Source organism: Chiroxiphia lanceolata, chromosome 2, assembly GCF_009829145.1.
Source record: "Chiroxiphia lanceolata isolate bChiLan1 chromosome 2, bChiLan1.pri, whole genome shotgun sequence".
NCBI lineage: Eukaryota > Metazoa > Chordata > Aves > Passeriformes > Pipridae > Chiroxiphia > Chiroxiphia lanceolata.
The window spans coordinates 16,940,825-16,963,899 of NC_045638.1; the positions used below are offsets into that span (position 1 = coordinate 16,940,825).

The 23,075-nt window shown below is 38.7% G+C and overlaps 1 protein-coding gene across 4 annotated transcripts in view; it reads right to left on the reverse strand.

Moving 5' to 3' along the window:
• The window catches only part of REPS2 (RALBP1 associated Eps domain containing 2), a 92,898-nt gene that overhangs the window by 17,217 nt on the left and 52,606 nt on the right, over window positions 1-23,075 (reverse strand). For all 4 annotated transcript variants that reach the window (XM_032678911.1, XM_032678912.1, XM_032678910.1 and 1 more), the window contains exons 11-14: window positions 21,405-21,470; window positions 17,047-17,089; window positions 14,011-14,147; window positions 2,359-2,423 (exon numbers count right to left, since the gene is read on the reverse strand). In XM_032678911.1, the coding sequence (XP_032534802.1) occupies window positions 2,359-2,423; window positions 14,011-14,147; window positions 17,047-17,089; window positions 21,405-21,470 (311 nt within the window). The remainder of the gene's footprint in view (window positions 1-2,358; window positions 2,424-14,010; window positions 14,148-17,046; window positions 17,090-21,404; window positions 21,471-23,075) is intronic.

Genomic DNA, 23,075 nt, shown 5'->3' on the forward strand with positions numbered 1-23,075 from the left:
TTCTGCTCCACTGAAATGTAATACCTACCCCTTGGTACCTCTCTTTTATGCACTTTGGTCTTTACATCCCATGAGCCCTTTACTCTCACTCTGAAGAGGTAGCTGGTTCAGGCTTCTCAGCCATCCATAGAAAACTGTAGTCCTCAGAAAGAAATTATTTCCCCTCTGTCAACTGATTTCCAAAGCTGAGCCAAAATAATCACACCACGAGCATACTTATAAGGTGCACGGCCACCTGAAATATGCAGGGTTTGCTTCATTTCCAAGCTACATTTGTCATTCACAGTGCTTAACTGCAGGCATATAGCAAAATGTTATGATAATAAAAAAGGAGTTTCAATAGCATTGTTGAAAAATAAGTTAAAGCAGAAATTTAAGAAGAATTTGATAAATCTTGAAACAGGAAAAAGCTGAATGTGCAATTTCAGCATCATGGCTTTTCTTTAGTTCTTGATCCTGCCTCAGCTTTGAAAGCAGATCCCTCTCTCCAACTTCTTCATGCTCTTTAAATCAAGGGCCCCCCTGGACTAATGTAATCCATATGCTTACTGTTGCTTACATGGTATTTGCAAGGGTCAGCTCAGCTGAATTATGACCCCATCACACATAGTTCCCTACTGTCGGTTACCTCTATCACAGAAAGGCATATTTGGAGATAAAATAAACAATGTGATGAGTGTGAAGTTTATTATGTTTTCAAGAACTGGTTTTATGTACATTTTTGACAGACATCAAAACAGTAGTATTTTGATGAGATATTTGATTTAATATCTTTAAATATAATCAGAAATAAATTAAGTAAATGTGACACATATTAGTAAAGCATCAGTTGCATATTCATTACTGAGCAGACACAGAAGAAACTCTTTTTTTCCCTTTTAGAAATCAGACTTTTGTATTGGAGGGGACTGGATCAAGAATCACATGAGGATCTTCTTGTGTTTACCATTTTAGAAAGGTCCTACATTCTACATGGCCTAGTGTAGGACGAGCAGTTTGTTCAGTATTTGCTAAGGAAGATGCTGGACATGCATAAACAAATTAAGTTCTCACTCTCCCGCTAAGGAAACGCAAACTGATTACAGGACAAGAAAATGAACAATTAACAGAACCGTGCTTGAAACCAATGTTTTTTTTGTCTAAGAACAGGATTTGTTGTATTTATTGTGTCTCCCAATGACAGTAAGAGGGCTTGCACTGCACAGAGCCAGTGCTGTGGGAAATTGGAGCATCGGCAGGAGACTGGATTGCAACAGCAGCTGCTGCAAGCATACAACTGTGAGGTAGGGAGCTGTGCTGCCCAGATCAGGGGAAGCCAGAGGGAAACACTGCTCTCCAGGATGTGTTAGACAAAGCGGGAATGCGACGGGTGCCCTAAGGAGCATGTGCCATAATGACGGGGAGAAAGCGTGCAAGCTCAACCAGGATGCTCCACAGTCCTTGAGGCAGAGACTGACTGCACTCAGGTGTTAAGAAGGGCTGGGGAGAGGAAGAGAGAAACAAGCCGCTGGTGGAGCTGGGGATGGCAACAAGCTTTTAATCATTTATATCATAAGTACTGTGCAGTAGGTGTTCAACAGCACACTTAAGAGCAGATTCAAAACTCAAGTGATGACCATTTCTGGCCCAAGGAAGGTATCTCACCAACTACCCTGTGGACTTGTTTTCTACTATACATTTCACCTAAAGGACTAATATATGAAGCATACTGCTCCCTAAGACTTAACACAGCCAACAACATAAAAAGAACAAGATGCTGATCCTCCATCATTTCCTAAAACATGAAGAAGTATCTGGATGCAGACATGCATGATTTTGTCAATTTGTGTTGTGCTGTGGTTGTATGACACTCTAAAAAAACAAAAACCAAAGACCTGTCATAAAAGCAAGTCACTAATGTTTTGAAACTTAACAACTTCAGTGGCATTGCATTTGCTTCCTTTTAGCATTATTTTTTAAACCCACGGGTGAAATACACTCTTACGTGCCGCGGTTCCCTTAGCAGACGTCCTCTGAGCATTTGTAGTTTGAGAAGCAAATAGCACATATCAAACCCATGCCTTCACATATGAAACTTTTTAGTAGACTAGCCTTGCTAGCCTTTAATTTGCAGTTAGGTCTACTGGGTGCATGTCAGCTCCACTACAAAGAGATTTAATTAGTCTGTAATTTGATGCTGCAACACACCAGTTAGACAGACCAGTGAAGGAGGACATGGAACCACAGAGCAAACAGAAGATTTGCATGAACCTGGAAGCAAGGACAACTGCTGTGTCCAAGTCAACTAGTGCTAATCACTGCAGTGGCAATATAAATAAGCAAATAATACAGAGAAAAGGGTTAAAGCTTTGTCCATACCTGAGACACAGAAGGTCGAGGGGGCAGTGCAGGTGGTGGCGGGGGCAGCCAGCCGGACCTCACAGCTGAACAGCGGGAAAAGAAGAAGATGATGATAAAAAAAACCCGCAACCAAACAAAACTACAGTAATTCAATTCCAAGTAAAACCAGAATTAATTTCCACGAGAAGTTGGAATTCCTCCTAGTGAAGGGGCAGTATATAACTTTAATAACAGAAACCAAAGTTGATCTTTACTGAGCAAAACCTTGTTTGAAATCACTTCATGAGTAGTGAAGGAGTAGTGATTTAATTGCTGAAAAACCCCCAGTGTTATGATAAAAAGCTGAGATAGAAGCCAGTCAGCCATAAAAGCTGTAGCTAAAACAATCCAATTCCAGTTAAAGAAACCCAGAAACAGGGCCCTCTTGTCCTCAGGACTTTGTTCTTTGTCATTAACAATATTGCCCTTCTTAAAAATGATATTTTAGCATCCAGTGTAGACACTGGCATTCACTTCAGATAAAAAACATATAGTACAGCCTTAGAAAGAAAACATCTGCCATGGAATTAACAGGACAAAAGCCTAAATGAACCAGAAACAAATCCATTTCTTTGGCTTCATGTTTTGTATTTGCATGTTACTACTCAGTGGAGATATTTCAGAGGGAGGAGGAAGACAAATCCTAGTAGTTAGTTGAGGTCCCTTTAACACAGTGCAATGTGAGCATTGAATTTGAATCAACACAAAGGGAGGGTACTAATCGTGTAGGTTCAACCACTGTATTTCTCAGTTTTCTTAAAATACCCAAAACCCTTCACAGGACAAAACTACAGGACAGATGATGGCTTCCAAAGGCAGCTGCAGAGAGGAAGACTAGGCTAGCACAGAGACACCAACCAGGACTAGTGAGATTCCTTAGGTGGGTTACTCTCCCCAAGCTCCGGTTGCACTGAGTGCTCAGGACTTGCACTGGCAAAGATACCCGACAGTCCATCTTGCACTGGTGTATTTTTGTATAACAAAAAAACCTCCAACAATAATAAACTTAGAAACTTAGAAACCTTTTGCCACAATAATGCTAAGCAAGCAATTACATTAATACACTTTTTATTTCCACACATATTTTAAAAAGCCACAAAGACCCTTAAGAGCCTTGTTATAGCTTAGTCATTTATATATTTTTTACACCAACGCTAAAAATGTCTGCCTGGTTGAAAATACGAAGAAAAAAGGTATCAACCATTAAGAATAATTGTGACATGAGAATAAAAATGTGTGTGTGAAAACACTGGGAACAGTCATATTGACTATATAAGCTCCAAAGAGGCTTATAATACATTGATAATTTTTCCATCCTCTGTGTCATCATCTCCTGAATCAAAATGAAGCCTAGTATTGCTGCACATAATGGCAAGGAGAGAGTTAGAACAACTAAAACAGAACTGAAGCTATGCAAGGGAGCCACTAACACACCTACAGGTGTAAGACAGATTTGAAAAAACATGGTCATTAGGATGCTTTCTCTTGCATTTCATTAGTTCAGTTTATAAGACCACTGCAATAACAGCATGATGTCATCACTACATTCTCCATCTATCCTGTGCAACCAATCTTGAGAAAAGAACAGTGGAGTAAGAAACCTTCCTTTCCTTTAGTCTGAACTTCAGGTTATTACTTCATTTATCTGAGTCCTGGCAGTGGCTCTGTACGTCCATCAGCTGCACGCTGTTACAGTGGAACAGTACATATGTTCAGTGTGGTATGTTTAGCTTCAGGAAACCTTGTGGAAGCTGTGCTGTGGTGCTCCATGAAAAGCCCTGTGTGCACCTTAGGGAATCATCTCTGCTCTCAGAACAGCTCTAACGTTTTGGGGAGTATGAATCACACATACTTCTTAACAAGCCTGTGGCTGCCCAGACTATGGAGTGCCCTGTCACCATGAGCACAGAGGTCCCTGGGAAGGGACACGTGGGGCCGAGGTCTGTGGTGCTGTGGGCAGGCACTAGACCCAGAGGTCCCCTCAGCCCTTCTGAGCCCCCTCTAGGGCCCATTGTTTTTGTCTTTGCTGGTTTATGCTCCAGCAGGCCCTCAAAAGCTCTACTGCAAGAGCTGCATGCGTTGAGAACTCAAATTTCAGCTGTGAGGATACAGCACTTGCCATCCTCACTCTCTCATTCTTCAAACCCAGTAATATACCTTGGAAAGCAGCAGTGTAGTCTTTGTGCAGAAATGTGCTGGGCTTGCTGAAAAGCAACTCGTGAAGTGGTTGGACAGACTGTGAAAATCCACGAGTCTCCTGGGATTTGGCCCACAAAATTCCAAAGCAAAAAATAATTTTTTCCATAAAATAGTCAAATGAAGAAACCACACCACACCAAAAAAACCACCACAAAAAACCTGCTTCTTCAGCTTTCAAATACAACATATATGAATCTAGCATTAAAGAAGTTAGATGCTTACACCACGTGCATTTGACCCAGTTTCCTCTTTTTAATCCTGCAAATTCTAACTTAATCTACTCATGAAATATTAATAAAATTCCTGCTGTTGCAGAAGATCTTTGTCCTGTTGTTAGAAAGAAATCATGCCTATGTGAGCACAATTACTAGTCAAAGTTAGTTGACTTCTGAGGACTCATAACAACTTATTACAAAAACCCCATGTTTCAGCCTTCTCTAGTGTCACTACTCTAAAGAGGACAGTATTAACAGATACTCATAGGTTTTCATGTGTACTGGCAGGTGAACTGTTTTATTATTAGGCTATTCCATAATACCTTCCTTCCTGGGAGAGTACCCTGCAAGATCAGTTCTTGTTGTTAAAGATGGCATCATTAGTTAGTTCTCAAAGCAAACATAAATACAGAGAAAGGTCTGTTTCCAAAATAAAAGCAAGTACCCTGGGTCCGAGCAGCAAACAGACAAATGTCACACCTCCAGGTGCACACCTCAGAGCTTGGTTAAAGCTGCTTGCCCCTGCTCTTTGAAATAAAGTCTTCACACCCTGTGGAAAAGCTGAGGGAGCTGGATGGACCTCACACAGGTCCTCTTGCTACTGAGCAATGTGGTGACATTCAAACCAGGCTGAGCTGCAGAATCATAGAACAGTTGGGCTGGAAGGGGCCTTAAAGATCAGCTTGATCCAACCCCTCTGCAACATGCAGGGACACCTTCCCCTAGATCAGGTTGCTCAAAGCCCCATCATGTAAAGCAAATCCCACAGATAGCACTGTGGAAAGCACATACAGGTACCAGTAAAACAGATTTAAGTGTCCATATCATATGTCTTCCTGTAAGTGACAGCACTTTCATGCACTAGTTACTCCCACAAGAACAGAGATAAGGCTTTCAGTTCAAAAATCATGGCTTTTTACTCAGCATGTTTACCCTTTAAGACAGATTATCTGCATGGAAACCTCCCAGGTCCTATTCTGGCAATCACAAAGGTCTGATAGTATTAAAATGACACCACACTAGATTAAAAAAACAAGTTTTCCAATCCGAAGCTAGATTAACATTTTAAAACAAACACCAGGCTGTAATTGTAGACGGTGAGAACTGGTCATGCCATCTTATCTGGCCACACTGCTGCTCTGCCTCTAGCCTCCCTAGCAGACAACACAAACCCTCAGCACTTTCATTACTTGCAGTAGTGAAAAATACCTATCATAGTAACCACTCGAATAGCTCCTTTACTTGACTTATTTGATCTAGGAAGAGGAGACGAAGGAAAAACGTAAGTTATGACAGCCCGGTCAAACCTATGGGAAATAGGTCTTTAGCTCACCAGGCACAGCAGCAGTGGAGGATGCCAAAATTAGGATGGAAGAAATCTAGGCCCATGGGATCCTTTAGAGTAACCTAAGAGCAAGGTACTGTACTTCTCTCACTCAATAACAGTCACTTGTCCTCTTGTTTTTCAGTATTGAAGAAAACTGTCATAATACACTGAGCTTCTGGATGTCTGTTATTTTTTTAAATTAGTTAATACTGTAACAGCAGCATATACAACTACACTTCCTGAAACATTTCCATGTCAGGTGTTTATTTAATATTCATTCTTTACATGTGGTTGACATCTTGGTTTTGATGTCTATCACATCAGACAAGTTGGGTGGAAAAATGTACTTCCCATCTGAATTGAATACTTATATAAGCAGTGTCCTGAAAGAAAGGTGGTTTTCCTGGGTCAAGGGTCACTTTGTCCCTTGCTAGCCAAAGTAAAACTAGATACTGCCTACCAAAAGAGACTGACCTCATCTCGGGTCAAAAGCCTATACACCCTTCAACTCATGATGAAAAGGGCACCCAGAGTTTGTTGGTCTGCATTTCTCAGCTCATATAAAGGATGCAGGCCTAACCAAACACAGCTTAAATCCAGGCTGACCTGGATCCAGATGGCTTAAATCCTGGTTCTTGCCTCTGTTGTGCTTCCCCACCATGACCTTCCGCAATTGCACAGGGACCATTCAGGGACTTAAAACTGGGGAAAAAACTCTGATAGGGTCCCTCAGTAGAGTCTGGCTGATGTATTTGGTATTTTCCAAGTGGATGCTACAGCACTGTTGGATCAAGGGAGAGACTGGTTGCACAGCAGATTTACATAAGTTTATGCTACTTAAGAGTCCTTAGCTTCTAGATCAGGTTTAACAAAAGACCAATCATTTTATCAGGGAGCAAAGGGTCTGCAATACTGAAATCAGTTCAAAAAAGATAAGCTAACAGAAGGAATTATTCTTTACTTCCCACAACTACCTAAGGTTTTGGTTCCTCAGGGAAGCCAGCACTTTCACCCTTCCGCTCTGACAGTATTTCAGAGAGCTTTTTGAGATACTCTTCCTGCTTCTGTTGCCAAGGGCACACCACAGAAAAGTTCTCTGTTTAAGTTGGTTTCTGTTTACCTCATTCTTACAAAACTTCCATTCTTGTTCACTGAAACTGCTACTTGGTTATCCCATAACACTGATACCATTCTTTACACTTCATTTACTTACATTCCAACAACAGCATTAGTAAGGTGATTGTGAAATAATTGTTTCTCAAGAGATCTGATTTATTAATTCTCAAACCTACATCTACAAAAAAAACCCACCAAACTGTAAAGCTGTAGCCAGGAATAGAAATTTAATGAAGGCTTCTAGTAATATAGTTGCAAAATACCTATTGATCCACGGATCTGTTTCAATAATTCTTACTAATGTCTCCTCAGAAGGTAACAGCAATGCAAAAAAGATGTTTTAGACTCCTGATATTAATTTTGTTACCAGGTTTATAGAAATGTTGTAGGAAGCACTGTCTGTGGCAGAAGAACCCCTCTTCTAACAGTAAGTTTTGGGAACCTGCTCAGCAGGCAAAGCTTCATTTATCACAGCAAGTGATACATATACCTGATGTCACAAACACACACTTGTTACAGCTCTGTTTCACCTGCTAATCATATAAAACATCATTTGTACCTCAACTGAATGGAAAATTATCCATGCACTTTCCAAGTAATTAGGAAGTGATACAGCCAGACCTTAAGTAATTAATGCTTCTGCACCATGAACTCACAGGTGTGATCATATAGGACACTGGTATGCTAACATATTCAATGGGTCACTTACAAATCAAACAAGCAAAACATTATTACAGGTGTTTTTTATGATGCCTGTTTTTAATGTCCTATCCATGAGTTTCAGCATGTTTTATGTAAAATCTGTAAAAGAGATTTTTTTTAAACATCTATTTTCTGTTTTGCATCATATGCCCACAACATCTGTATTTTTATCTTCCTGTCCCTTATTTTCTCTAAACCATTTAATTTTCTAGTTACTGTTTACTCTACCCTTTCCTTTCCTGCGTGTTTCTATTTGAGGACTGTTTCTGCCTTCTCCCTTCCCCCCTAAACAAAACTATTCAAGATTTTGTTGTCTCACTCTGCATTTAGCTTCATTCTCCACCCACAGGGAGGCACAGTCCCTCCACCTACGCTCCCACAGATCCCTGCTGCCAGAGCTTCTCACCTCTGGAGACTGGGGTAGTAAGTGCTGGAGGCTCTGGCACTTACTGCCTGTGACCATTTCCAACATGGATACAGTCAGAACAAGTACACAGGAGCCAGGAACACCACTGGGCTACCAGCCATCACCCCTCTGGTCCCACGTGTGGCACATACACTTTTTGGAGACATCTGCATCTCCACAAGGGAGGCAGCTTGACCACTGTTCCATATGAGAAATAGCAGATCCTCTCTTCTTTAACCTATAAAGCTGTTCTACAATGGACCAACATTTTTTTCATGGAACAGAGTAACCCACGTGGGATCATGAAAAAGGTCTATGGGGCTGATAGGGTCAGTCAAGAACATTTCAACCTTTACAATTTTCTGTAGAAGAGTTTTTTGATTAAAATTTAATTTTTAACAACCTGCAACAGAATGGAAACAGACTTCAAATCATTCCTCAATTCCTGAAAGAGCTAAGATTAGATAAATGGGAAAATATAATTTTTAAAATGTTCAATTTATTTACACAAATTGTAAAGGAACAGCTACACTTGAAAGGTTGGTATGATTTACCCCAGTAAAGTACTCTCTGGATTCACCTCTTACAGATAGACATAAAAATTTAAAAATCTAAAAATGCAATATAAGTTACCCCATCAGATTCCTATCACGTAAGAACCATTCATCTATTAATGCTGTCACTATTTTCTCCATCTTATTCAACCTTAATTATGTTCTTATCCAGCTGGGCAAAGAAATAAGTTACATAGTTGTAAACACATAAATCCTTCATAAAAACTTCTGATAGACTGAGAGGCATAAAACTCTTCCATTCAAATCAGAAAGAAGACATTAACAGTTTATTCAGAATAAGCTCAGTTCAGTGATCACATATTCTGAAGGGGAATAGGACTAGAAGAAAACAGCAGCTCCAGTAACAGATCAGGAACTGTGTCCCAGAAAAAAAAAAAAATCTATTCTCCAATTCAAAAAAATATTTTTGCAACAATTATTTTTAAAAAGTGTTTCATAGCCAGAGAAAAATATGATAAGCAGCCCAATTTTGTGTTCTCTGCGTTTTATGCATAAGACATTTTTAATTTAAATTTGTAACAACCCTTACAATCAAAGTCACGAACTTGACTCTACACTTCTCACTTGACAAAGCTTGCAACATTACAGCTCTTGTACACTATGCAAACAATATTCATGAAATGGCATGTCTTGCTGATGGTATTTGTTATTATTCTAAAATAAAGGTCCTTCAGAATTGTCATCTTCCTAATTTAATGTTTAATGGTCTCATTAATAAACTCAACACAGTAACATGCAAGACAGTACAGTACTACAGCATGAGCAAAATTCAAGAAAGTAGCTGGATTTTACTAAACCAAGACTAATATAAAAGCAATGAGACAAAGAAGTCTTGAAAATTAATTACTTAATTAAATTCATTTTGATATAAATTCAGCCTTAAAAAAAGAACATTACTATTCTGAGTTCCTCCATATCACTTTGGTTTTCAAATAAAATTTTAGTTAAGAAATTTGTATTTATGGTCAACACAAAAACATAATTCCTTGAATCACCCCTTAAAAGCTTGTCTTTAGTAACTGTCTTGAAGATAGCTAACCTCAGTGAACACATACATTTCCTAGCAAATACAATTAAGCATAAAAGAATACAGAAGATAATACAGTAATCATACTTATCTCGGTTAGATTTCACAGGTTTTTTGGTACCAGTTCCACATGTACAAAAGGGAAAGCCACCTGCATTTGGCTCACTAAGCTAAAAAGACAATCTAGTTGAAGAGATATTCCTGAAAACAACTGGAAAAACTGTATTATGGTAACTATTTGTATCAAAACATATGTAACTTTGTATCAAAACATATGACACCAGAGCAACCATCGTTTTAATTCTCAAAATCCTCTTTCCTACAAAATTACAGAATGGTTTTATTTGACGTGTAGATTTAAACAATTCAGAATTACAAAGAATTTGACTGTAGTTAGGCAAATACGGAAAAACAAAGACATCTCGACATACGTTTAACTATTGACAAATCTCCACATTTGGCAAATAAAACCCACCAAGCCTGTATGCTCAAGGAAAGGATGTTCTAACTGAATGAAATAATGAGAGTTTGAGGGAGTAAAGGAAGTAATGAAGACTCTTTTTCAAAGGTATGAAAAAGAAAAAATAGATGCTGAACACAGTTTTCCCCTAGCACTAATGAAAATGAAAGGGTGCAGAAAGAAGATTGTTGTGAGTTTTAACAATAAAAGTACCACTTAAAACTGCATGAGAAACCTGTATATGAAGGAGTACAGAAGTGATGTGCAGACACATTTATATCACTTATGGGAATGCTGATGCCCACCAATAAATCTCTTCCTTTGTTTCTATACTGTGAACACTGTTTAGAGCAAAAGGGATGTTTTCTTGTTTGGCAGCCATCACTAGCGCAGCAATGCTAAGCAGAGGATACAGATCTGACTGTAACCAGGAAAACATCATCTGTAACAGAAAATACTGCACTTAATGCTTGTTGTGCTTCCCCCGACTAAGTGTGGAACTTAACATCTCATATTTTAAAAGGGAGAAAAATCCCCCAAAATTAGCCCCACGTTGCTGGCTGAAACCAACACCCCAGAAGGAGCAAATCCAGGTTACACTGAGTGTTTGCTTAAGAGCCAATGTAAAAAATGGTGCCTGCATTCCACACGTTCCTCACTGCAGGGACAGCCACAGCAGGAGGTGAGTTTCAAAAGCAAATGAGTGCTGAAAATCTTCAGTCAAAAATTCATCTGTAAATAGTTATATGGCTGTTTTGTTGAATTACACAGCAATATTCAACCTGCTTCCAGAACAACACAAAACTACATTGTTTATGACAATTCTGTTGTTTCATCAAAGAAAATGGTCTTTTCCCAACAAGTATCCTTTGTTCAACAGAATTGTTAATTAAAAGTGGTTATGTGATTCAGAAATGAAACTAAATGGAAATAAAATGTATTTCAGAGGCATCTGTATGAATCTAACAAGACCCAGACTGCTGTCACTGGCTATTAATTGCCCAGAAGTAAATTCTTTAAGTAGTTGTCATGGGCAGAAAACGTAACTGAGCAAAACACCAGAAGACAATGGATGCATTTTTGGGTTTTAATACTTAAGCTGAAACTTGCCCCAGCCCCAGAGTTACCTCAAGAACAGGCTCTAGCTTACTGCTGAGGGCTCTGCTGCAGGACTGCCAGGCTCTGAGCTGCCCCAGTTTTGGCCTTCTCAATACCCAGGTCTTATTCTGGAAGCGCTTGGCTTGTAAATGACTAGAGTGGGCTAGAGAAGAAATGAAGATGTAAACTAGGTCAAGTATGCATTTAAACTGACATTTTTGTTTCTACTTAAAGCCTGCTGTTGTCCTTCCAGGAACGCATACACTCTCACCAAGTATTTTCTTAATACATACACAGCCCAAATGCCAGAGATTACATATTCAAAAAAAAAGAAATACATAAAGAATCTAGCAGTACGGAATTTTTCTCAGATGCTCAGATGCTAACATAAAGACTACATGAATTTAAAAAAAAAAAAAAGTAAGAGGTTTCTGTCTCTTAACATCTCCTAACAGAAAATCATATATGGATATTTGAGAAAGTGGGACCTTTCAATAAGTTCTCTTGCTTTTTTTATGTTTTTCCAAGGTAACACTAGTTACAGCATCCCAGAGGAGTGCAGCTATGAAGTATGAATGAAGATGTCTCTTTCAAGTCCAGTTACATCCCAATTCAACAATTTTAAAGCACAGTTTCTGTGGTTAATGCATTGCTGGACATCCCAGCCATCATGGATAAATGTTCTGTGTGTATACTTGCCAGGAGAGAGGCATAATAAGATTGTGACAAACATGATATAGCAGTAGTAAATGAGTAACAAAAAAACCCAAGACAAAAAAACACTGCAAAAACCCCCCACCATTGCCCACAACGAGTATCTGCCACAGTCTTTGACTGAATTTACTTGAAGATATTTCTCTTTTTCTGCCCTTTAAAAAAGGAATAAACAAAATAAATGCTCCAAACTACAGACAGTTTTACAATTAAAGAAGTGATAGCTATAGATCAACATGACCTGTGTGGAACTGAAAACAGAGCTCAATATTACTGAGCACTCCTTTGTAGGTCTGGAAGCAGATTATTCACCAAACTCCCCAAATAGGAATTATTTGTGAACTAGAACTAGTAGGACAAAAACTAATATGCCAAAATAGAACTATTTTAATCATGTTGGACACATACAGACTCACAGAATATCCCGAGTTGGAAGGGACACAAATGGATCACCGAAGCCCTGCACTGGACACCCCAAGAATCACGTCATGTGCCTGAGAGTGTTATGTTACTTCAAAAATAATAGTGACTTTCAAAATGATCCATTGCAAAAGTGAAATGTTAATTTTCATTCACAGAATGACTTCTTTGAGAATTCACATTCTTCTTTTGTGTTCCAAGCAAAACTTAAATCCAAGTTTATTTCCTTCCAGTTAAACCTGTTATCTGGATTCTGAGAAGATTATTTGCCTTAGAAATTGTGTACTTGGCTCTGTTTGGGGTTTTATTTTGATGTATAACGAAATCAAAATTGGAGGCAACACATCCCTCAACAGGAACCATAGTCAAAGATAAGGAACTACTTCTCCATGTAAGGCGAAAAAAAAAAAAACAAACAAAAAAAACCCCAAAACCCCAAACAATTTTATTCCTATTGAATAGGAATAATAGGGTTCAGCACACAGAGGGACTCTTGAATTCTCTTTAGTGTTTGTACAAAGAAAGTCCCACATAGCAAGAAGTAGAACACTTCTACTTCAAAACCACATTACAGAGCCCAGTTAAACATTCCTTGACACAGTCAAACCTTGGCTTTCTTCTGAAGCATAAGCATGACCATGTTTAACCTGGTCCTTGAGTCAGATGATTGGTGTGCCCCATATAAACCTCTTACGTGGTTCAAGGACACTGCTGAAGCACAGCAATGCTGGATGACTGCTGCCCTGGACAAACAGCTCCTCTTTTCACTGCTCACTGTGCAAGGCAAGAGGCACACTTGAACAGTAACATGATGAAAAGCCATTTTCTTTCAGTTCACCCCAGCTACTATTCTACATTTTCTTTCTCTCCCCTTAACATGCACCTGTATCAAAAGAAATTACCCTTTCTTTTTACTCAGAAAGTGTTTTGATTGTCCGTACGCATGTGGTAGACTTTAACATCTAAAATGTTTGCTTTCTTTCTCCCAGTTTAAACATTAAGGGTTTTCTTACTGCTTCTGAACTACAAAAAAATAAATTGTAATAAAAATCAATTATATTGCAGTTACTGATGAGAGCTGTCTAAACAGCCAGCCTAGTTATAAACAGTCAGTGATGACAGACTACCATATGTTAAGCTTCCCATTACTGTGCCAGAAAACATTATAATCACCTTAATTACAGCAACAGTGATTTTTCCCTTCAGTGGTGACGTAACGCAAGTGCAACTACTCCTCTTCTGTAGTGCATTACTGTCTACAGCAAAGGCCAGCATGTGCACATATTGTCAAGCATTTGTGCAAACAGATCAAGTTGCCAAGCATGCAGCTAACCTAAAAGGCCTCAAAAATAGGAAAGAAAGCAAACTTTACCTTGTGTATTTTGCTGAAATATTTTGTTCAGATCCAAAGAGGAAGCTCTGGAATGCGACTTCTGAGGCCTTGGAGGTGGAGTAGGGGGCTCTTCTCCCTTTTTCATGGCATCTTCTATTGATGTGCTAGAATAAGACCTAAGGAAAAACAGGTAGGGGAAAAGTAGAAAATGTTTTATTTCAAAAATTAATTTTACACAGCTACAATGATTAGTACCTAAAAATACATTGACCTGAACTCAGGTTCATGGTGGAAATTCCTCGCCCTAATGACTGAAAGTTCCCCCTTATAACAAGATAGATTTATTTGGCAACAGAGGGACCCAAGTGTCTGGAGAAAGGAACGAGTCATGCTTACAGGGCTAGTATTTTTTAAGGTCTTTTGTAACACAGTTTCAGGCCTTCTTATGTAACTTTGTCAACATAAGAACTGCAGCAACTATTTTGAAGAAAATCCAAATAAAACTCCCCATACACACACCCCTTAGAGTTTCTGTTGCCTTTCCCAACTGCAAGGGGAGTGTTTATACAGCTATAGCTTCAACATACCTCTTGCAAGCACACATTTTGTAATTTATAAAAATTCTATTAGAAAAAAATTTTCATAGCATACAGTCACCAAATTCCACAAAATCCAGAAAAACTGAATAGCTCCGAAATGACCAAAACTGGTCAAATACATGGCTCAGTACATCTTCCAGGCCCTCACACATCAATTAATCCCAATTAAGGGCGGTGCATTTGCTAAGAATTTTGATTTTGCTGAATACTGTCCGATAGATACTTTTCAGCTGTTGTAGTTACAGTTCTCCTGCAAGGAGGAGACTTTGTTCAAAGTGAGCACTGACAATGTGACATGTTATACTCACTGTAACACATTATGCATGTCAGGGCAAGACCAAAAGCACATTTGAGTAAAACAGAAATAACTCCCACTAATGGGAAATGGATAATATTTTTTGCCAAACAGGCTCCTTATATCCAGCGCTGACTGTCCAATAAAAAGCTGAACATTTCACTCTCCAAGTCCAAGTCTGTCCATTTAAGAGCCACTTCACATAACCACTCAAAAAAGGTGATGGAGATTCCGTGTCTCCTTGCTTTACCTCATACAACTGTGTCAACAAGACACAGGTTTTTCCACTCCATTCTGAATTCCATATAAAATCAACATTTGATATACTTTTATTCTTTTTAATCCAACATCTTCATTCAGATCCCATTCAGGATCTTCTTCAGGGAAAAGTTCATCAAGATGTGGTATTCCCGATTTTCTGATCTAGCCCGTCAATTCCCCCCCCCCCCCAGTCCTTCCTTTTCTTTTTCTAAAACTGCTCTTTTTTGCTACATAAATACACAAATATTGTAACAAAGCTTGTGTACCTCCCCAGATGGGGTTATGTGTCATCATCACAGACTTAATACTACTATATGTCCCATCAGCATTGTTACAATAAGATCCAACATTCTGTTTCCAAGGCAATAAATCAGAGTTAGTAAACAGTACATGCACACAGAATGCTTTCCCAGCAGGTCCCACAGCTTGTCTTAAAGGAGCCTTAATCACTCCATCTTCTTCCCCTAGTTCTGCTAGACACAGGACTTCCTGATTTACTTCTTTCTCTAACATTGCCTGACATAGGACTGTCAGATTCCCCCTCACTCGCTGAATCAGTTTTTAGGACCTCCTGGAGGAGTCACCAACAATTCTATTTGTTTATCATCATCACCAAGTTTATTAGATTTACTATTCACACCACAAATTCTTTCAATGTTTTTACCTCTTTTCTCAGTTACTGAATATATTTTAATCAGGTGTTTAAAGTCTATTAATACACTTATTTTTAACATTTCAATCATTCTTTAAAGAGAAAAATAAATTGAGCTGTGATATTTCATCCCATTTTTCAACAAGCACAAGAGGTCTGAGTTCAAGGATGTGCTGAGGCATCTTTAGTCTCAACTTCTGCATTGAACCAGTGACATACAGTCAGATGGAGACAGTCATTCATATGTGACAGTCACATTTAAGTGACTTTTTATGAACTTAAGCATTTGCTATTTTATGCATTTTTGCACATTTTTTGAGCATTTGCAATTCAGTAACAAAGCAAAAAAATTTAAAACCGTGTTAAAACTGAAAAGCTTTGGCTAGCAGCAGAAAAACAGGCATGTAAGGCAGTTCAGCCTTCCCAAATGTAGGTCCTAGGAAGACAGGATTTCAATCTTCAGTCATTCTGCTTATAGTTGACCCTCTCTTACTAGCAGACTTTGACAAGCTTGTAAGCAGGGAGCTCCTGTTTATACTATCATTACCCAAGCAAAAAAAAAATTAAAAAAAAAATTGAATCCTCTAACTGGCACCAAAGAAGAAAACTCTGAAGGTGAATTAACAATATGGCTATACACCAGTAGGTGAACAGCCTAACCCAAGATGCAATCCATTTATATACAATATTTTCTGGCACAGGTTTCCCTTTTCTTTCAAACATCCAAGTTCAGCGTGTGTCACTTCTGGCACCCAACAGTGTCAGTCCCTAAGTCCTTCCATCACACATCAACCAACTGTAGCCAAGTACACACATGCCAACAAAAGGATTCACTCACCTACACCAGAGAGCTGAGCTACTACTGTTGTTTCTGTGGCAATGTGCAGTGTCTCCCTCCATATGAAACCACCCTGCAGGTTTCAAGAGCATCAAAATGTTGAGGATGTTCCCTGCAATGGGGTGGTCCCAGCTGTCCTGCCAGGAAGCCTCTGGGGCTGGGTTGGAGGTAGTCACCACCCTGATAAGAGAGCAGGGCTGGGCAGACAGGAAAAACTTCCAGCACCATATGACCAGAGATCATGGGGTCCCAGAGCAGTACTTATGTAGGGTCTATAGCTTACAGATTCCTCCTGGTAAATCTGTCTGATCTGAGCTGTACTTACAGCACCACATCAATTAAAAAAAAAAAAAATCCAACACCAGTTCTTATGCTCTGTGTCTAACACCAGAGGTGTGTATTTCTCCTGAAATAGAAGTGAAAGCAGTACCTGGATCGTGGTCTGGCTTTAAGTGCATTAGATTCCTGAGCAGCTGGAACAGAAAAGAAAAAAGAACTGCTAAAACATCATATTTTAAACAAATGCCTTTAGCTGCAGAATCAGTGTTCATTAAAAATGTGAGTGTTGCAAATGTGGATGTGAGAGTGTGCTCATTTCACATGAGTAAGGGGGATTGTTTTCACTTCTCCTTTGCTTTTGTAGCGTGTGAATGTCCTAAGAATTCAAAAGCCCACATACAGGCAGAGCTTCATCTTTTTAATATGCTTACCACAATACAGGAAAAGCAGTAGGTCTGGCAGCTCTGACCTGTACTCACAGATGTAGCTGTGACCAAGCAACATAAGGAACAGCATAAACTTTTTACAGAAAAAATCTTCTTCTTAGTTAGGATATCTATTAGTTCTCTTGCTTCCAAAAGCAGAAAGGTTTGTCCTTCCTAAATACTTTAATTAGTATAAATGTACATTATCTCATCACCCATTAAAAAAAAATTAACACATTGGGTTGAGACCATTTGGACATTGGGAAGGAATGATATTTGAAGGTAGAAAGCTTTCAAGTCTAAATGCTGATCAAATACATTTCTATCAATGTAAAAATGTGGGGTTTTTTTTATTTGGATGAATTCTAAATATCCTGCCACAGGCAGGTCTTACGTGACAGGAAAACAACAGTGCTGATTTATCTTCTCTGGGTAATTCCTTGAGGCTGTTGCTTGGTTTACATTGTCTTTTCTGTAACTCGCCTTACTAACATCAGATAATTATGAGAAAATGTATCTGCATGATTGCTTTCAAATTCATCCCACTGAGACATCCTCAAGGTATTACAGCAGCATCAATGATCCCAATGCACACACAAAGCAAATCCCTTTACTTTTCCCCATCTGCTAATCAAGGTACAACACTTAAGAGAAATAAGTATGTTAGGGAAAAAAATAATTCTCAGTTTCCAGCTTCCTTCAGATATATGTCTACTTTCAAGTCAGACATTTATCACCAGCTTCTATACAGCACTACCTGAGTATACGACAGATCCTCCAAAACACAAGAACAGGAACTACCAGTGGTAGCAATTGGTAAATACCGAGTTTTTAGTAGCTTGCACTGTAGTACTGCACAGACTCTCCATAGGAGGCTTTAGGCTCACAAAACACAAGTAAGAGCATATGGCACATGTACAGTCACACTCTAGATCTTCATAAAAGAAACTGCTTTTAAGGTAACACAGTGCTAGTTGGTGCTTTGGATGGAATAAACCCAAATGCAGTTGGCAGTGACACAAATGACCACTTAGAAACCAAGATTATTGTCATGACCAAACTGACTCACTGTCATTCCAGATTTCTGTGCAACAAACTCTTCCTAGCAACTAAGGAGGGAGAGAGAATTAATATTAAAATATGCAGTGGTGATAATCCTCCTCCTTCTCTCTGTGTCAAACTCCCAGAGAATACAACTTCAGACACTGCTTCCCTACAGCCACATGACCCAATTTTCCAATGCTGAAATTGCTGATTATTAAATTACATGCAAAATTATTAAATATGCCGCTTAGAAATAGAAGTATAAATCCTTTCCAAGCTAAACCATGTTTAAGAACCTTCAGATTTTCCTTTTCTTATGGAGACTAATTCTGCTTATACTTTTAGAAAGTCTTTCATATAAAAACCCATAGGTAAAACTGACATTCAAACTCTCCAAGGACATCCTGTTGAGGTAAAGAGGAAAGCACATAAGGAAGAGAGAATCCCAAAATGACTACTAATAAAAAATTATAGCAACAGAATACTGGTGCCAAGGATTTTCTTTTAAGCTTTTAAAAAACTAGGAAATTCAAGGCTACAATTACAGAATACCTAGACTTAGCTTTACCTTTCAGAAGAAGTAGTGAAATATAAAAAATACTATAAAGCAGGTAGTTCATTATTAGGACATACAAATAATTGTGGCAGGATTTCCATAAAATATGCAGTTATTTTGGTATGTTCAGTCTGTGCATATTTAGTGTTTGAGGTGCAGGTTTATACACATACATGACATAACCATGCAAGACAATACAAAACTATTTATCCAGCTCATGAGTTTTCCATATATCTATTGTTATGGATACATAAGCCTAACTTTCATGAAATGGATAAATTAAAACTATTGAGTAAATAATTTACATTGATTATTCAAAAGTTTGTACGACTCCTGGAGTAATAGAACCCGGTGAACAGCTTGGTCTGCAGTAACTAAAGTCACGTACAATCACAAACTGTATTTATTCATTCAAAGGAGAGTGTGAAGGTTCCCATTTTGGGTGTAGATCTGCTCCTACACCCTTCCTACAACGCAACTTCATTTTAACTTTCCTGAGGATGCCAGTTCAGTAACTTTTGGCTGTAGCCTAATACCTTATACTCAACAGGTGCCTCCTTGCTTTACAGGAAATCTGTGCCATAAAAAGTGCAAGTATGCCATGTGGCTGAAGAAAAAAAACAAAGCATTCCCCACTAGTCTAAATCAACCTCACTAACTCATCTCTTACTGGTGGCCTAGGGAGAAATGTTTAAACACAGTTTAAACACTCACAATTTTGGCCCTCAATACTTAAAAAAGTCTAAGCTCAACAATTATCTTGCACTTCGGAGCCTAAATAAACTGGTCAGATATTCAGAGATGCTGAATTTATAAAGTTCTTGCTGATTTCAAATTTCTAGACCTTCTGATGGCAAAGAAAACTTTCACATAATGAAGCACAGCACTATTTTCTTTCCTGAGTTTACATAAACAGCCCAAATAACCAAGAGGCATGTAAAATTTCTCCCACTTCATCCCGACTGAGTTTTCATGCTGAAGGTTAATGATTACAGTGACCTTTCAGAGTGGTGACTGATTCTGAAATTACCTCTCAATTACTGTGCTGCATCTAGTCCACTGGAGAAACATTTTTACTTCTCACATCAGTTGTAGCATGCAACCTGAGAATGTGCTTTCTCAAATCCTCAATGTGGGAAGAATCCCCACAGCGGTAGGAGCCACGATGATGGAATGAAACTCTGCCCTCTGCCCTCGTCTCCCTTGGTATACACTGCTGGAGCAGCACAGAGGCATCAGGAAGACCTCACTGACTAGCAGACAAAGGACACTGTGGAAAAGAGGTTGGTGGCAAAGGAGACATGCAGGTGACAGTAGGTTTTTTTACCTAAGTGTAGTGAAGATGTACTTGATGAACTGAAAATAAAACTCCCCTGTAATGCTCCTGGGCAAAACTGGGGGGAAGGAGAACAGAACTGAAAGTCCTGCAACCACCCTCCCCTTCCCCTGAGAGGGAAGTGCAAGAGTGTGTGTGTGTGAAGGAGAAGCAGCAATCACTGAAGAATAGGAGCTGAAGATAGGAAATCTGGCAGCTGCCAAGTGTTTGGGAAGAAGCCAGGAAAAAAAAAAAAAAAAAGAGTTGGGAAATGAGGCATGCAGCTGTTGAGAAGCCATGAATAAATCGAGCTGTAAGACAAAACCATTGTGACAGACATGTGGGGTCCATTTTCTTAATCAAGGATATCTTCATGAGTAAAATCATCTATGCAAAAGGAAAAGAAAGTAAGTCCAAATTTTAGCTTGGCTGGGACCAGGGAGGGCTTACAAACATTCTTACCACACTAGGAAAGAGACTAACAAAGAGCAAGGCAAGGGAGGTCAGTGGAACTGAACTGAATGCAGGGGAAGTTTCTGGAGCAACTAAGTAATTTTGACATATGCTGTTCCAAAAATAACATTTTCCAGAATGATAGGAACAAGAAGTGTATGTTGGAGCTGGAGAGAAAAATCAGGGTTGGATTCAACAAAGAAACATTCCCTGAATCAAAAGGTTTCGTCAGTGTCTTAAGTGCCTCCAGGTCCGCGTTTCCAAAAGGCTCTCCTGTCTTTTAACTCCTTAACACAAAGTATGAAAGCTCAGCTTTCACAAAGGAACAGGCCATTTCAGAATGTTTCCTGAAACTTTACATAGTCACTCTATACTTTAGATGAGATTTTTACAAAAAGGTACAATATTCACACCCTTGCATCTTGTTTGTAGCACAGAAAAACTTCAGACTCCTTAAAATCGCTATGTTAAAATATTTCCCACGGATGAAGAACCCATACAGTAACAATGAGGGAAAGAAAGCAAGAAAACCTTTTGACAATCTGAAGTAGTAATTAATATTCATCTTGCAAGTCGTAGTCATTATGAGGTAAAAGCTAATTTCAGTAGTAAAATGAGAGCAAGAGGTTCTTCCAAAAATTAATCTAGGCTTACTGTGATATAAAAATGTTTAGTCAAGATTCTAGAGCAAGTAACACATGGCATTTTTTTCTTACCTGTTTTCACAGTCAAGTGCTGAAATTCCTTTGGTATAGTTTTGAAAGTAGTGCTTACTTTAAGAGCTTAAGAAAAAAAAAGAGAATAAAAAGATAATTACTCTAAGTATGTGTAGGTAAAATCTACAGGTATCAGCTCTAAGAAAGGAGAACCTAAACTAGTATTAGAACATCTAATATCACCAAACATACTTGAAAAGTAGCCAAATACCCTCAGAAAACCCAAGCACTCAAACAAGTAACAATTTCTAAAGTCAAGAATAGAAAGACCTATGACCAAGTTGCCAAATAACCTTAAATTCTGATAATTTGGGGGGGTTGAGTGCTTATTCCCATTCCACTGAACCCTATGCATCCTTTCTGGTGACTTTTTAAAGAAGTTTTTAATGCTCCATAGTGTAATTAAACGTACTGTAATACATTTACTATACTGTAAACAGTGTTAAATGACCACTTGGAAGGAAATCTCTCATGCTCTGTGATGACCCTGAGCACTGGGATGAGCCTCCTTGGGCAGGGAGGTTGGATCAGACGACCCATTGTGGTCCCTTCCAACCTTACCCACTCTGGGATTCTGTGATCCGCCTTTATCAAACAAAACATGTGAGAAAAGTCTGGTTCTCATGACCCAGTTCAATTTACATGATCTTCCACATTTAACTACATTATAATCTGACAAAGTAAAGCTAATTTACATATATACTTTTGAAAATGCAGGAAAATTTGCTTCTACAGTCCTACAGATCCTTGACTTCCAGGGAGATCCCCTCAGTCAGGAGAGTGATCTGCTCTGGTATTTGTCAGAATAGCAATAAATGGTAGAACAAAAGCATTTGTTCTTTGGCTGAAAAGGTAAGAATCTGTGCCATAAATACAGCAAATTTTCAGTCCTGAAGGACTGCATGTCTCAAAACAGGTTCCCATGTGACTTAACATGTCAGCTACAAAAATCAAAGCACAAGTTTTTCACCTAAACAGGGGGGAAAAAAACCTTCTTAGTACAAAGTAAAGCTTCCCTAGACATTTCAAAGCCATAACCTTGAAGGTTCAAGTCCTCCTATGGTTCATTATGCATTTTACAACAAAACAAACCTTGTCAACAAAACACTAATTTCTTGGAATATGCTGACTTGTCAAAATGTTTTACAAACACACGTGAACCTTGATAACCTTCCTTTGAAACAGGGACACTGGGAATCTGTCAAACTTAGTGATTCAGGAATGTGTGGACTACCTGGTCTCACACTTCTGATGCAACCTTAATGTGTAGACACCTGGGAGGTCAAGATATTTTTTATTTTAATTAATACATAATGTGCAGCTCTGAGAATCAGGCAACAAAATACCCACAACTGTTTTGTTTCCACAATTGAAAGACAGCAAGTAAGAACCTGAAAGGTTGGTAAAAGGGAATATAAAAGGGAATGAATGACTGTGTAATGAGCCTGTGCCAATTCTGGAAGCCATAGAAGCTACTGCTTGGAAAAAGACCATTTCAATTTCTCATGGCTTTCTGCTGACAGATTTCAAGTGAAATGAATGGATGAAGTTTTTTCATTCCAGTTTGACTAAAATTTTTGTTTTGCAAGAAAATATATGTTTTAGTCTTTTTCAAATAGGAATAAAAACTAATTTTGAAGTGTTGCTGTTTCCTGCAAAAAGGGAAATGCA